At 36.8% G+C, this 14,601-nt stretch overlaps 1 protein-coding gene across 1 annotated transcript; it reads right to left on the bottom strand.

The window, feature by feature from the left end:
• Positions 1-7,187: 7,187 nt before the first annotated feature.
• Positions 7,188-10,578, bottom strand: LOC137826498 (uncharacterized). Its single transcript, XM_068632475.1, has 3 exons — positions 10,441-10,578; positions 9,539-10,129; positions 7,188-7,658 (listed from the first exon to the last, which is right to left on the bottom strand). Exons 2-3 carry the CDS (start codon positions 9,955-9,957, stop codon positions 7,424-7,426), a joined length of 654 nt encoding a protein of 217 aa, XP_068488576.1. The 5' UTR covers positions 9,958-10,129; positions 10,441-10,578; the 3' UTR covers positions 7,188-7,423.
• Between the last annotated feature and the right edge of the window lie 4,023 nt (positions 10,579-14,601).

Raw genomic sequence — 14,601 nt, 5'->3', positions numbered from 1 at the left:
GTAAACTAGGATTAATCTAACCTATTATAAGATTGTCATGTCATTCATAACTTTTTTCTATTGAGACTTAAAATGTTAATATCTACACTTAAATGTGTCAATTTGTCTCAAACCACAAGGTTTGACTTTGACCGACATGGACTTGCTAAAAAAAGTTTAGGAGGGCAAAAAGTTCATATAAAAAATATTGGGTGAAAATGTCTGCAAAAATTCCAAGGATAAATGTAAATTCATGGCCAAGGAATTGGGGAATGGTAACCTTTAGACAATTGAATCAAACAATTTCTCTCGAATTTTTGTCTCGAATTTTTGTCCTATTTCTATTGACTTGAGTTTTGAAATCGCATCCTCATTGTCCAAACACGATATTTGCTTGCTAATGTTGCACGAACACATTCCAAACTTGTTCACAGTCATTCCTAGGAGTTGACTCAAAATCCTAGGCGACGAGGTTCAGATTCCTCACCTCCTCCGATTCGCCCTCCTTGAAATCCCCAATCTCAAACTCGTCAAACATGACGCTATTCTCGTTGAGGATCCCAAAGTGCTTCAAGATGTTGGAGCGGGAAGAGGTATGGGAGGCTTTAGAGGTGTGTGAGCATTGATTGAGGTGGAGACATTGAAGAATTGGTTAAAGTTGGAGGATCCGATGACTTTAATGGAGATGGCAAGAATAAACCAGTATTAAAGAAGATGAAGTAGAATGAGAACGAGAAACATATCCAAAGAAAACGTAATTAAGTTATGGAAAATACTAGCATATGCACATAACAAATTTATAAATTCTAAAATTATTAATTATATCGGTTAAAACTATAAGTCACATAACAAAAACTTATATTTTTTTATGTCATTTTTATTTCTAACATAATAATAAGTTTGTAATTTATTATAAAAATACTACTGCCTTATTTTTTGTATTGGTAGATTATAACTGTGATAATATATTGTCATATAATCACGATTTTCCATTAGTGTATATTTATTTACGAAAAGAATGTTCAAATAATCAAAACATGCTTCCCATCTTGAAAATATGAAGAAAACGTATACTCCCCGGGTGAAACACTCCATCTCAACTCAAAGCTTTCGTTTTCTTTTCTGTTCTTTTCGTGTTTATTTTGACAAGTACCAAAAAATAAAATAGGATTGTTTTTATTTATTATTATGTTGAGGTACATAGTAAAATGTCATTAAGAGAATCTTAAATATTTATTTTCTTGCAATCCGTGTTCTCTTTATTGTATGACTGTGAGTTTTACACAAAATTTAAACAATATTTTTTAAATTAAATATTTAATTGAATACTAAATATAATACTCTAAACAATAGATATAATAATATATTTATAAATGTTATGAGTAAAGTAAGTTTCATTATTTAACCTATTTTAAACTATATTACATTTAAAACTCATACACATATATTATGAATGAAGTGTATTTTGTTTTTTCATATATTCATAAATGAAAAAAAAAAAAAGTTGACACGTGTAGTGGGTGAGATGAGATGGAGATTTAGGTGAGAAAGGAATGAGCGTTAATTGCGCCGAGTTAATGGCAAGAACTCGTGCATTCACTCAAGAAATTGGTTTCCAATTTATTAGTATTAATGATAGCATTCTAATTATGCTGCCTCACCATCTGAATAAACAGACACCTTTATGTCATACTCTGACTCTGCTGCATCATCTCATTCCTCTCTCTTTTTTCTTCTAAACCTAACTTCTTTCTCACTACAGCTGTATTAGCTTCACCTTCTATATGCGACCCACTATTTAGGATAAGAAAAAGCTTAAGAGATTATCATTATGAATTAATGTTAGCCAATAACAAATTCTAATAAATATATTATTTAAAACAGTTATCCTAAAAGTTTATAATCTTAATTTTAATAAATTCTTTTCATAATTTGATTAAAGAATTAAACTTGTGATGAAAGCATTAAGATCTAGATAAGAATATAATATCTTATAAATATGATAATATTAATGTTAATTTCATACACTTAAAACATTGTTTAAATCATATGGGTTGGGTGTTAAAAAGTCCACATGCCAAATAACTCGTAAAAGAAAAATTGTATAAGATCAAAATAGCAATAAAAATCCTATATGACAAAGACAATCAATATGTTCGATTTTAAAGTAAAAAAACTTATTTTATTTAAAAATGAAAAAAAAAATCTTTATCCACGTGAAAAACAATTCAAAATAACAAAGTCAGATTGGAATTTTGTCAAGTTAGACTAAGATAATATCATCTCAAATTGGTCGACATGAGCCCATGTAATCAGATTTTGGTTCAGGTCAGGTTAAGTTAGGTGTGAAGCAAGTCCTATCGAGACGTGAAATTGAGTTAGGATAGGTTAAGTCAAATTGAGTACAAGTGAAGTTGAGTTTAGTTTCAAACAAGTCAAATCAGGTTGAGATGACTCATGTCTGGCCAAGTTAGATTGAAACCATGTTAGCTAAGTCAGGTCGTGTTTAGGTCAGGTCGATTCGGGTAAAGGCCAAGTATGTATGAGTCGGTCCCGTCAAGATAGACATGGTTGAGGTTGTGCCCAAGTCAAGTAGGTCGATCAAGTTAGGTTAGAGTCAAGCCAAGGTTGGTATGGTCTATGTCATGTTGAGTTGAATCAAGTCCACGTTGGACTAAATTGAGTTATGCTTGTCAGACTAACTTGACTCGGGTCCACATGAGTCGAATCAAGTTAGGTCCATGTTGAGTCCAGATCAAGTCGAGTTAAGTCGAGGCACCTTGGATTGAGTCATTTTGGCTCCACTTGGGTCGAGTTGAGTTAAGCCCACCTTGAGTCGATTTGAGTTAGGTTCACACTTTGCTAAGTCGTGTTGGACCAAGTAAAGTTGTGTCCATGTTAGGTCAAGTAGCATCGACTCACCTTGGGGATAGTTCAATTTGTTGGGTCGAGCACTTATCATTAGGACAAAATTTATAATTAGTAGTCAAAGCATCATGATTCAACTGTGACTTGGTCCACTTGGCCTCCGCCAATGAACAATTGATGTCACCTGTAACAATCTCCCCCTCAACAACTATCACATTAGGAATCAAACTCTTTGATTGTGACTCAACACCTTATCTACACCATAGGACAATTGTGCAACCTACAATAATCTCTCTCTCAACAATTGTCTCACTGGGAATCAAGCTTATGACCTTGACTCTGATACTAATTGTTGGATCTAACGCTTACCACTAGGCCAAAATTTATAGATAATAGTCAGAGCACAACTCTTTCTACTTAAGAGTGTAACAATCCAGGCGTCACGATTCGATTGTGACTTGAATCACTTGAGCTTCGCCACCAGACAATTGATATCACCTCAAACATAGTTGGGTGAACATCAAGCTGAGTTAAGTTGGATCCATATCAGATCAAGTCGAGTTGGACCCACATTGAATCGAGTATAATCGATTCCACATCAGGCCGAATCGATTCATGCCCATGTCAGACAAAGTTCAGATTAGGCCATGTTAATTGAAGTGGAGATAGGACTAACCACCCATATCGGACTATATCAAATCGGCCAAACCCAAGTTGGCCAAAAGCTCAAGAGTTTATTATTATGAATTGTTGGTATAATTTTAGCCAACAACAAATTATAATAAGTTTATTATTTAAAATAGTTACCTTAGAATTTATAAACTTATTTGTAATATTTTTTTTATATCTTAGTCAAGAGTAGTTATTTAACAAAGAATGCTCAATTTTAATTAGGAGTGACTAAGTTCTACAAATGTTTAGTGTTAGTCAGGAGTGGCTGGATCCAAAGACTACTCAATTTTGAGTCAAGAATGGTTGGGATAAAAAATACTCAATTTGATTCAGGAGTAGTAAGGTTCAAAGAATAACCGATCTTAGTCAAGAGTGACTGCATTCCAAACAATACTCAAGAGGTTAGCTATGAGTGGCTACGACCCTAAATAATGTTCACAGGGTTAGTTATGAGTGACTACAAGCCCAAACAATACTTAAGAGGTTAGTCAAAAGTTGTTACAAGCGTAAATAATACTCAAGGGGTTAGTTAGAAGTGACCAAAAAATACTTAAGGGGTTAGCTAGGAGTGACTACAATCTCAAACAATACTCAATGGGTTATTTAAGAGTGACTACAATTCCAAACAACACTCAAGAGGTTAACCAAGAGTGACTACAAACCCAAAAAATACTCAAGGAGTTAGCTATAAGTGACTATGAGTTCAAAGAATAATAATTTGTAATTCACAATATTAGTCTACTTAATGAAATCCAATCTATTGATTAAGATTTGGACATAGTATGTTGTGTGAGTCAAACCAATATAAACATATCGTGTGTATTTTTTTCTTATCTTTTTTACTTTTCATGTTATTATTGTATGAACTAATTTAAGAAGGCGAATTATTAAAAAACACTAAATTTAAAAAAATGCTTTAAAACAAGTAAATATGTTAAGTTATAAAAAGTTGTGTTTGTCACATCCCATTAAACCAAATATAAGTTAAAAAAGACTTAAACAAATGACTTGCCATGTAAAACTATCGTTTAAATAATCACAGTTAAACATATTTAGGAAAAGTTTTCAAAAGATTATTAAAACACAATCAAACCATCATTTCTTATATTTTTCCTATTTTTTTTACAAATGTTTACGGATCAATTTGCAATTTATAATATTGGAAGGAGCTTTGGTGGATGAGCTTTTTCAAGTCATTCATTTGGTGTACCAATTAAAGAAAACTTATTTCAAGAATTGGTTCAACCTGACTTATAAGTCATGAGTCAAAATTATAACTTTAATAATTATTATAATTTAACATATTTAAAATGTGAAGATTAAAAATTGTATGAAACAAAAGAATATTTTTAAATCATTCATAGTTTTTAATCATTTATTATGATTAAATGTTTGTTTAGGTATGATTAATTGTCCCATTTAATTTATAAGTTAAAATGTGAGATAGTTTATATACATTATTCATTTCTTTAACTAATTAATTATCAGACAAAAAATTTAGTATTATTTTTATCTTTAGAGTCAAAATCCAAATTTATAATATGTTATAACAATTATGATACAAAAATTAATATATAAAAAGTAAATTATAAGTTATTGTATTAGTCGGTATCGGACGAGTCATGTCAATTGGTCTCGATGATCGATCGGTTGGTTGAAGACACCTTTAAAGCAGATACAACTACAATAAATAGTAGTTAAGGCAAGGCATTTGCAAGAACTCTTTGAAAATACAGGAGACGTTCCACCGAATCTAAATAACGTCGTTCACTTTGCATATACAATTATAAATAAAATATAATTATTTTAAATAAAAATACAACGTTAAAAATAAATTATTGAATTGAATATATACCTATCTTATTTATATTAAATAATAAATATAATACTTAACTAAATTATGTGATTAAAAATATACTAATCTTAATTTGAAATAATATTTATTACTTTAGTTACACTAAATAATTTTTTTAATTTTTAGGCTTAAACTAACTACAGTCAATAATAAAAACTAAAAAGAATGATTAAAAATGTCATAAACTTAACTAACCGATATTTTTGTTGAAATTAAAATATATATTTAAATTAATATTAAAATAAGACTTGTGTTGAATATATTAAAAATCTTTACAATGATATTCGGAGCACTAGAGAAAGTAAAGCATTATATCATGAAATGATTAGTGATAAAATATTAATGCAACAATCATTCAAGATATCATTATACACTGTTATTGGAATAATTTTTTCGATTCAGTGGATCGAATGTCACCTTTTAAAAATTCATTGTTCACCAATGTTCCTTTATTAGTCCTAATTAAGATGGGAATAAAATCATTGTACGAATCTTGGAGGATAAAGTCTCAATCAAAATCTATTTTTACCTTCTTTCTAAGTCTTTATCAATGCTAAACATAATTATTAATGTACACTTTTTTATTTTGGCTAAGAGACAATCTTGTCCCTACAATAATCTAAATTTTGTTGAATTTACTTTAGTTGCCTATAAGCAATTTGGTACCTGGTAAGAAAACTGTACTTTTAAGAAATGACCAAGATCTTAGTTTCTTTTCAGAAAAACAAAAATTATTAATCCGAATTCAACAATATTTAACATATATCAAATGTTGCTTAATTTGAATATAGCAACCTTAAACGTCAATAAACATGAAACAGAGACAGCATAATTTGTAAGTGGACAAATTATTGTTTTTTTTCTTCTTGTAAACGATAAACAAAAGTACCCACTCTTTATTAAAGAGATTTACTATCCATTATTTTATATAATGATAGTAACAAAGTTAAAATCTAAGATTTCACACAAACTGCCCAAACTTTCATTTCTAGAACAACCCTAATAGTTGAATTTAGTATAAGTTTGATTGAACACTATAGTAGAATTAGATAAGATTGATTCATTAAAATGTGTATTTTTTACTAAAAATTTGGGAAAATAACTGTTTGATGTTAAAGCAAACTCAAACTTTTTATCTTTAGACTGACCATAGTAGTTCAATATAGTAACAGTTTGGTTTAACGTTAGACTAGAATTAGATTTTTTTTAATTAAATGCGTAATTTTTAAAAAAATAGGATTTTTTTTTACACTAAAACAAATGGAAACAACTTTAGCAATTTCTGTGTCAAATAAAAAAAATACATGAATTTTATCATTAACCTATTATTAGAATAGAAACATCCAAATATAAGCCATTATTTCAAAAATTAATTTTACAAATACTCACTCAACACAATACATTGTGTACCATTGGAGATAAATTCACTTTGCAGTATATGAGAGCTGGTGATCATTGCTTTTTTAATTATTTGAAGAAAATGGATATATAGTGTAATATTTGAGGTTCAAAGTTTGAGGGTAATAGATGTTTAGCTTAAGGTTATGAAATATAAACTTCCCAAGGAGGGTTTTGTATCCACTTGGAGCAATGACTCCATTGAAAGTGGAACACAATTGGAGCAAGCATGAATTAGGAAAAAGTTTGATGCAAAGGACAACAATTTAACTTAGAAAGTTATTGGATCTTGAACTTCATCTCTTCTCATCCATATCATAGGGTTAAAACTAGGTAATGCACTAATTATCCAAAATTGTGAGGTGCATTGTACAAAGTACAAACCCTCCAAGTTAAGCTATCCATTCCAGTACAATTTCTAAGATAGGAAACGAGCATGTTATATAACTTTAATTAAGAAAATGACCATAAGCATCCATGGTGGTATTCTAAGTTGAGTAAGGAAAGAAAGAAAGACATGGAAAGAAAGAAAGAGTTCCAATAAACTATGCAGACACAGGTATTGAGTTTGATACCTGTGTTAAGAGGCATAGGTTGGTCTAATAACCCCCCATCATCTTAACCTGCTTCAACCTCAAGTTAAACAGGAATTCAAGAGGGTACATTAAAGTGGAAGAGCCAGGATATGACAAATGCAAAGACCATACAGGCTAGTAGGAAATTCAAAAAACGGTGACCCTGCCAGAAATTTCTAGTTTCTGTGGGTGGTGCTGTTCCTGATGGTGGTACCGTGGAAGCATCATTTGCCTCATTCCATTGTTCTGTCATTTGAATTTCAATAGCTCCAGCTACATTGCGTGCAATTGATCCACATATTTCACATGTTCTGTTAATCATACAGATCAAATACTTAGTACAATTTACAAGTCTATTACATACAAAAGTATAACACTATTGCAGTAACTTTTAGTAGTTTAAATACACAAGCAGAAGTAAACTAAAAAGCATGAACCAATAGAAGCTGCATTTTAATGATCTTGAGCCATATTTTACCGAAAAAACAAGTAAAGTCATACGAAACAGTTTCTGAAATGGTTCACTTTAACAAATAGCAGCAGATGATAACTGACTTGCCAAACTGCTGTCACTTCTTTATGTTCTCTGTTTGGGCTGGGAACAACTTACACATGGATTATTTGAAAAAAAAGGAAGAAGAAACCTTCATCTATTATTTTCATCTTAATATCTTTCTATAGAATAACGAAAATTCCTATAAACTTGATATAAACTAGAGACTGAAGTGTCGTAAACCTTCAAATTTCAATCAAACATTGAATAATTGAACTTATATTTTCTAGCAATGACCGATTCTACTCACTTAATACAACAATCCTTTCAAACTTCAACTTTATTCCCTTCATTCAATATGCTCACAAGGCTGTCAAAAAAACAATTCCAAAATGACATTTTTTCTTTGATATGAATTGAAGTCTGTGACTTTCTGTTATGGATTGGTGTTTTGATATCCCACTGGTAAAATAACATGTTTCTTTCTGAAAAATAGAAGTGTAAAAAAAGGAAATATCTTTCTGAAATGGGAAAACAATCTAGATGCAGCAAATTTCATGATGCTTCTACGGATTAACAATTAAACTTATGAATTTGAAAATTACTGGAGCCTGTCAACAATAGGTGATTATTACTTCATGAAATTCAGCTGTCAATGTGTCACAAAAGTCCAAAGTGAATGATACACTTGTTCATGATTTCTTTTGAAGAAAGAAAAAGAAATGACTATTTAATAACAAGGGCCAGATCAATAAATAAAGGGGTGATTATACTAATCTCCCTTGAGGTTAACATTAATTAACTTAGGGCTTTCTTGATTGGGAAACTATACCCACCTCCATAAATGTACTGTTTTAACAAAATCCTTCTTTTACAAGAAATTTCTCATAACACACCAACTTTTACTTATGGACCATACATGCTGTCTGATTAAAAATAACAAAGCATTGAAGGCAAGTTTAGTTTTTTTTTTTTAAAAATAAAGCTTTCAAAAATTCAACAAATGAGGTTTCAAAAATTTGTTGTTTTTTAATTGAAAGTTATATATTGTTTCTTCAAATAAACAAAAGGTTAGGATATCATTATATTTCTTTGTTTAAAAATTACCAAAATTAGAAAATATTTATCAAGAACTTAAATTCATTGTTCCTTTTCCTTCAAAACCTCACTCTCAGACATACTTTTGAAATTCAATTTGTTCACAAGCAACTGGATAAAGAGGTAGAGAAGCAAATCAAACATGCTTGGACAGTCCGATATGCAAATATGATGATATTTTCATCTCCCCTCCAACATCTTTCTTTAAGCATTTAATTTTGATGTGAACAATTTTGGGAAAAATGTGGCCAAATTTAGCTCACACAATGACTTTCTCTTAGCAAAAGAAGACCCTGCCTTTTATCCCAAATCCTCTTCGTATCATAAGCATATGCTAAATTGCGAAAGAGTAAGAAAACAACAAACAGACAAGTCAAGTCAAAGCACCAGATTTGGGGGAAAAATAGATTATCCATATCTCAAATTAAAGCAAGACCACTAGAGATACCTTGTTCATAACTTCTCTCCAAAAGACAAAAGCCAACAGCTTAAAAATGGTGTGTAGTAAACTACTAGCGAGTAAGTAGTACTGATCAATCTACAAATTCACAATACTTTGCCAAGAACCAAGTCATTCCAAAGACATAAAAGTGAACTTACTTGTTGCCCTTGATCTTGAACCAAGCCTCAGCACACTGCTTGTGAGCAGCAGCCAAATCATCCTTGCAAGAGCATCCCAGCTCAATGGGAGTTCCAGATTCATGGTTGGTCATATCCATGCTGAGATGGCAAATCCTACAATCCCTCTCCACATTATCCAAATGCACCTTAACTTCGAGGACTGAACCCTCCTCCAGATCCACCTCCACTGAACACTCTGAAGCAGAGGATCCTCTCTCCTTCTCACACACTCCCACTATCTCAGTGCCAGGATCATGGGAAGAGCTTTGCCCCTCATGCGAGTGATCGGTGGCGTCGGAACACCCCTCGTCAGCGGCCGAGCTCCGGTGACAACAGCCATTACTGTGTATGTCAACAACAACAACAACATGAGACTTGTCCTCAGTAGTGACCAACATTTTGAACACCCAAGTTGAGAATCTATATGTAATGACTCAGTGAGGCAAAGATCATAAATACCCACAAGTTTTTAAGGAGAAAGTTTCAGTCTTTCTGAAGCCCAGCACGAGTTGTGTGAATTGTGTGCAAGGTATGTGATCTCTCTCTTCTGAGACCCTGACACAGGAGGACCTTTGAGAGAGAGAGAGAAGTGGATCAGAAGAGATGATATAAGAGAAACAGCATTATGATTATGCAGTGATCTGATGGGAGAAATATAGCAAAAAAAATAAAAATTCCCTATTTTTTGTTTGTTTGTGTGTAAAAAAAAGAGGGGCCTTGGAAATCTAACAGTGTCTCTCGACTCAAAGACCCAAAGCACACAGAGTTTTTAATATGTCTGATTATTATTATTTTCTGTGTGTCTATACTATGTCGTTACCATAATAACAAGCAAAAAGAAACCTTAAAACAAGAGAGATTGTTGAACACGGGTCACTCACGGTGAAGTGACATGGTGTGTGAGATAAGTGGACCCCACGATTCTTTTTCCTTGTGGAGTCTGGTGAGAAACCAGGGTGGTTTTTCACTATGTGCTGCAAATGATGAGTGCAACAGAGGAGAGAATGCAAGAAAGAAGGAAAAGGGAAAGGAAAATGAAAAGAGAAGAGAATGAATTTGAAGAGTGAGGTTATGATTGATAGATAGAGAAGACACCTATAAAAGCACTTTCTTTTGGCGCTGCCATCAACAGATAAAACTGTGAAAAGCACAAAATTCTTTGTCCTCTTTGCCATTCACCACTTTCACTTTTCTCTTTCTTCATCTTTTCTTGTCTTTTATGTCTTTTTCATTTTCTTAACTATGTCTTTTCTACTTTTGGTTTTATACTTTTCAAGAGATGAGAAAATTTCTATACTTATGTATCAATGAATTTAATCTTTCAATTCAAACAAATAGATTTAGTCTATTTTTCTGAGAATTCCTTACCACATGATGAATATGGTTGAAAATAAGATTGAAGAACTTATAAATATTTTAGAATAATTTCCGATTTTATTTGTATTTATTATTTTACTTCATATTTTCAGTTTTTTTTTTCATTTATATGCTTGTACTCGGACTTAAAAAAAAATCATCAACAATACACAATTTTAGTTACCAAAATTATTCCTTTTACATCTGATCCGATCGGTCATCGGTAGTCGATGACGTCAGCATCAGAGAACCACGTGGACCACTCGCAGGGTGACACGTGGACCAGGTGGCAGAGAGGTCGGGGGGACGATCGCCAAGAGAGGTGATCGGTGGTCAGTAACCAAGTTACCACCGACAGATCAGGCGGCAGAGAGGTCGGGGGTAGATCACCCAGAATGGTGATCGGTGGTCAGTAGCCAAGTGACCACCAGCAGATCAGTTCCTAGACTCGCGCCTGGAGGCAGAGCGCGATAAGCGAATAAACACTGATCAGTCATCGGGTGTATTGTCATCGGGGTCTCGTGTTACACGCAGTTAAACTGGGACTGAGGCTCCCAGCGAGAGCGTTACGCATGGACCCCGCATGAACACACCTCAGGGAATCGTGCACGAGAGTGGCCTGAGGGAACTAGTAAGCCAGTCGATGATTGGTGATTCCCTCAACCCATTACGTGCGTGTCATCCTGAAGGGTAAGTCGCCTACGCAGAGAGTAACGTTTGGTGAGTGTGCCTAGACCAGCCACACCCGACGTTCTCCTAAGAGTATGCAATTTACCCAGATAAGAGAAGCATCCTAAGTTACTCCGCAAGGGCGTAACTTAGGCAGACAAAGAGAGGCGCTAGAGCCCTTCCAGTAAGTGACACGTGTGTGGTTAGATGTGAGTTGCAGGCCTCCACGTGTCATCATCTGAGAGGGGTGCGGTCCAGACAAAAGAGCACTCCGTACCGCTAAAGGTACAGACAGGCGCAGCCAAGCGCAGACATGCGCAGACTCTCACGCTCCCCATTGCTGATTCTGAAGGTACGCTTTCTCTGAAAAGCATGACAGGGTTCTGACACATGCCAGAAAAGCATAACAGAATTCTGTTATGCCCAGAAACAGGGAAAGAGAGATAAAAGGGAGAATCAGAGTGAGAGTGAAGGGGGAGAAAAAAAAAAGAGATAGACAAAAAACAGAGTGCAAGTTTTTTCTCACACACACATTACTAGTTTCCAGTTTCTGGTGGTTCTGTTGGACTAACTTGATCGTCGGAGTGCAAACGGCCGCTAGAGGCGCCGTCTGTGTGTTTTGCAGGTCACATTTGAAGACGTCTGAGAGAAAGTTCGGGGAGTGATTCCGCAGAAGACGCAGTCGCGTAGACGGGGCAGAGAGTGCCACGAAGCGATTCCTCCACGTTCGAGTTGCCGGCAGGATCATTTGGCGCCCACCGTGGGGCACGAGTGAATCGTTGTCCCATATATACCACAGTTTTAAAGCTCACCAGAGTTTTTTCAGTTTCTTTGATAGAGAAGATGCCTAGAAACAGACAACCATCACCTGCGCCATCCGCTGACGAAGGAGCTGTGACAATGGCGCAGGTCCTGGAAATGGTGCGCACGCTGCAGGATAACGCTGCAGCGTCGAAAGTTGAACAAGAAAGGATGCAGACGGAGTTGGCTGCGTCGCAAAGCAGGAACGACGAGCTGAATCGTGTCAACGAAGAGTTGAGAAGGACGCTGCAGGCGCAGAGGGAGCACGTTGTTGACGAAAGGGTGTCTAGGCAGCCCTCACCTCCAAGGGCATTTCCCATGCCATTCTCCCCTGAGATCATGGGAACCATGGTGCCTCCCAACCTGGTGGGGGTAAAAGCGTCGTTCAAGGGGGTAGAAGACCCGGAGGCGCATCTGACGGCATTCCACACCCAGATGATGTTGTCTGGGGGCTCAGACGCTGTGTACTGCAAGATGTTCATGAGCACATTGAGCGGAATCGCCATGGAGTGGTTCGTGAGTTTACCAGAAGGGCATATCACGTCTTTCTCTCAGTTCTCGAAGCTCTTCACTGAACAATACATCGTCAACAAGGCACCTGCAGTGGTGTCCTACGACCTGTTCGACGTGCGCCAATACCAGGGGGAGTCGCTGAAGGACTACCTCAACCGCTTTGGGGCACAAGTGGTTAGACTACCCAGCAAAGATGAAGATGTGCTTGTGCACGCGTTTAAGAAGGGAGTGCTGCCTGGCCCTTTCAGCGAGTCTCTCATCAGGAGCCATCCCAGCACCTTTGCAGAGATCCGACGACGTGCGATGGCGCACATAGTGGCAGAAACAGAGGTTTCTGAGAAGAGGGGAAGTGCTGCACCACCCAGACCGCGTGGAGGGCAAGGAAAACCACAGCAAGCAAGGGTGCATGAGGCCAAAGAGGGGAAGAAGGTGCGGGAAAAACCTCGTCCCTATGCACCAGGCAAAGACCAGAGCAAGGGGCGTGCAAGGGAGAATAACGCACCCCCAAGATACAACTTCATGGTGGGATTGGCGGATCTCATCGCCCTTCCTGCCGTAGCAGCAAGACTACGAGTACTAGAGAAGACAGATAAGGTACTCGGAAGGAAGAAGAATGAATGGTGTGAGTTTCATCAGGCCTTTGGCCATACACTTCATTCCTGTTTGGCGCTGGGACACCAACTGGCAGAGTTGGTGAAGTCTGGTTTTCTAGCAGATTACCTGCGTGAGCCGCAGGGTGATCGCGCGTCAGGATCCCAAACTGGAGAGCAACAGCATGAAGTCCCTGTGCATGGGGAAGTGCAGACGATCGCTGGAGGCTTCTCTGGTGGGGGATGCACAGCTTCACAAAGAAGGAGATACACACGATCGGTGATGGCGGTAGATGCAGTGAATGAGAGCCATTACCCCGAGGTGGACATTATCTTCAGGAAAGCTGACCTACGGGACGTTGTCCCGCACGACAACGACCCTGTGGTCATTTCCCTCATCACAGCAGGAAGACGGGTGCATAGAGTACTCGTAGATCAAGGAAGCTCGGCGGATGTCATGTTCTGGCCAACATTCAACAAGCTACAGTTGTCCCCTGATCAGTTAAGACCGTATACTGGTTGTCTCTACGGTTTTGCAGGGGATCAGGTAGAAGTGCGGGGATACATCGAGCTGAGGACAACGTTCACTGACGGAACGATAGCCCGCACTGAAAAGATAAAGTACCTGGTGGTGAACGCCCCTTCTGCGTACAATGTCCTGTTGGGGAAGCCAACGCTCAATAGACTGGGCGCAATACCATCGACAAGGCATATGAAGTTGAAGCTGCCGTCTATGGAAGGGACCGTGATAACCATCAAGTCGGATCAGGCTGAGGCAAGACGCTGTTATGAGAACAGCTTGAAGCAAAAAAGAAGTGTGTGCCATGTCACCACAAAACCACCACCAGGCGTGCGCGAAGAGCGATTGGCGGTCAGGGAGACACAAGGCGCTCAGAGGATGGAGAACGCTGCGGTGGGGGGCTCCCAGGTAGCCCAAGTTGAAGAAGAAGAGGAAGGCACGATCACTCCTCGCGGGTCAGGGATCGCGAGAGCGGTCATTGCCAGTGAGAGAAGGCCCCACCCAGCTGAAGGATGGGTCGAAGTGGACATCAGGGGAAGAAAATTCAAGTTGGGGGGATCCCTCATTGAAGAAGAGCGAAGGCTGATCATGGG

The sequence above is a fragment of the Phaseolus vulgaris genome, chromosome 8 (assembly GCF_000499845.2).
Source record: "Phaseolus vulgaris cultivar G19833 chromosome 8, P. vulgaris v2.0, whole genome shotgun sequence".
NCBI classification, from domain to species: Eukaryota; Viridiplantae; Streptophyta; class Magnoliopsida; order Fabales; family Fabaceae; genus Phaseolus; species Phaseolus vulgaris.
This window is presented reverse-complemented; position numbering and strand designations above follow the sequence as displayed.

What these genes read in the sequence shown, in the direction of transcription:
- LOC137826498 (XM_068632475.1), bottom strand. Translation starts at nt 9,957, where the DNA reads ATGTTGGTCACTACTGAGGACAAGTCTCATGTTGTTGTTGTTGTTGAC. An exon ending in TTCAAGATCAAGGGCAACAA is followed by an intron (nt 7,659 to 9,538) that starts GTAAGTTCACTT and finishes TATGATTAACAG; the next exon opens with AACATGTGAAATATGTGGAT.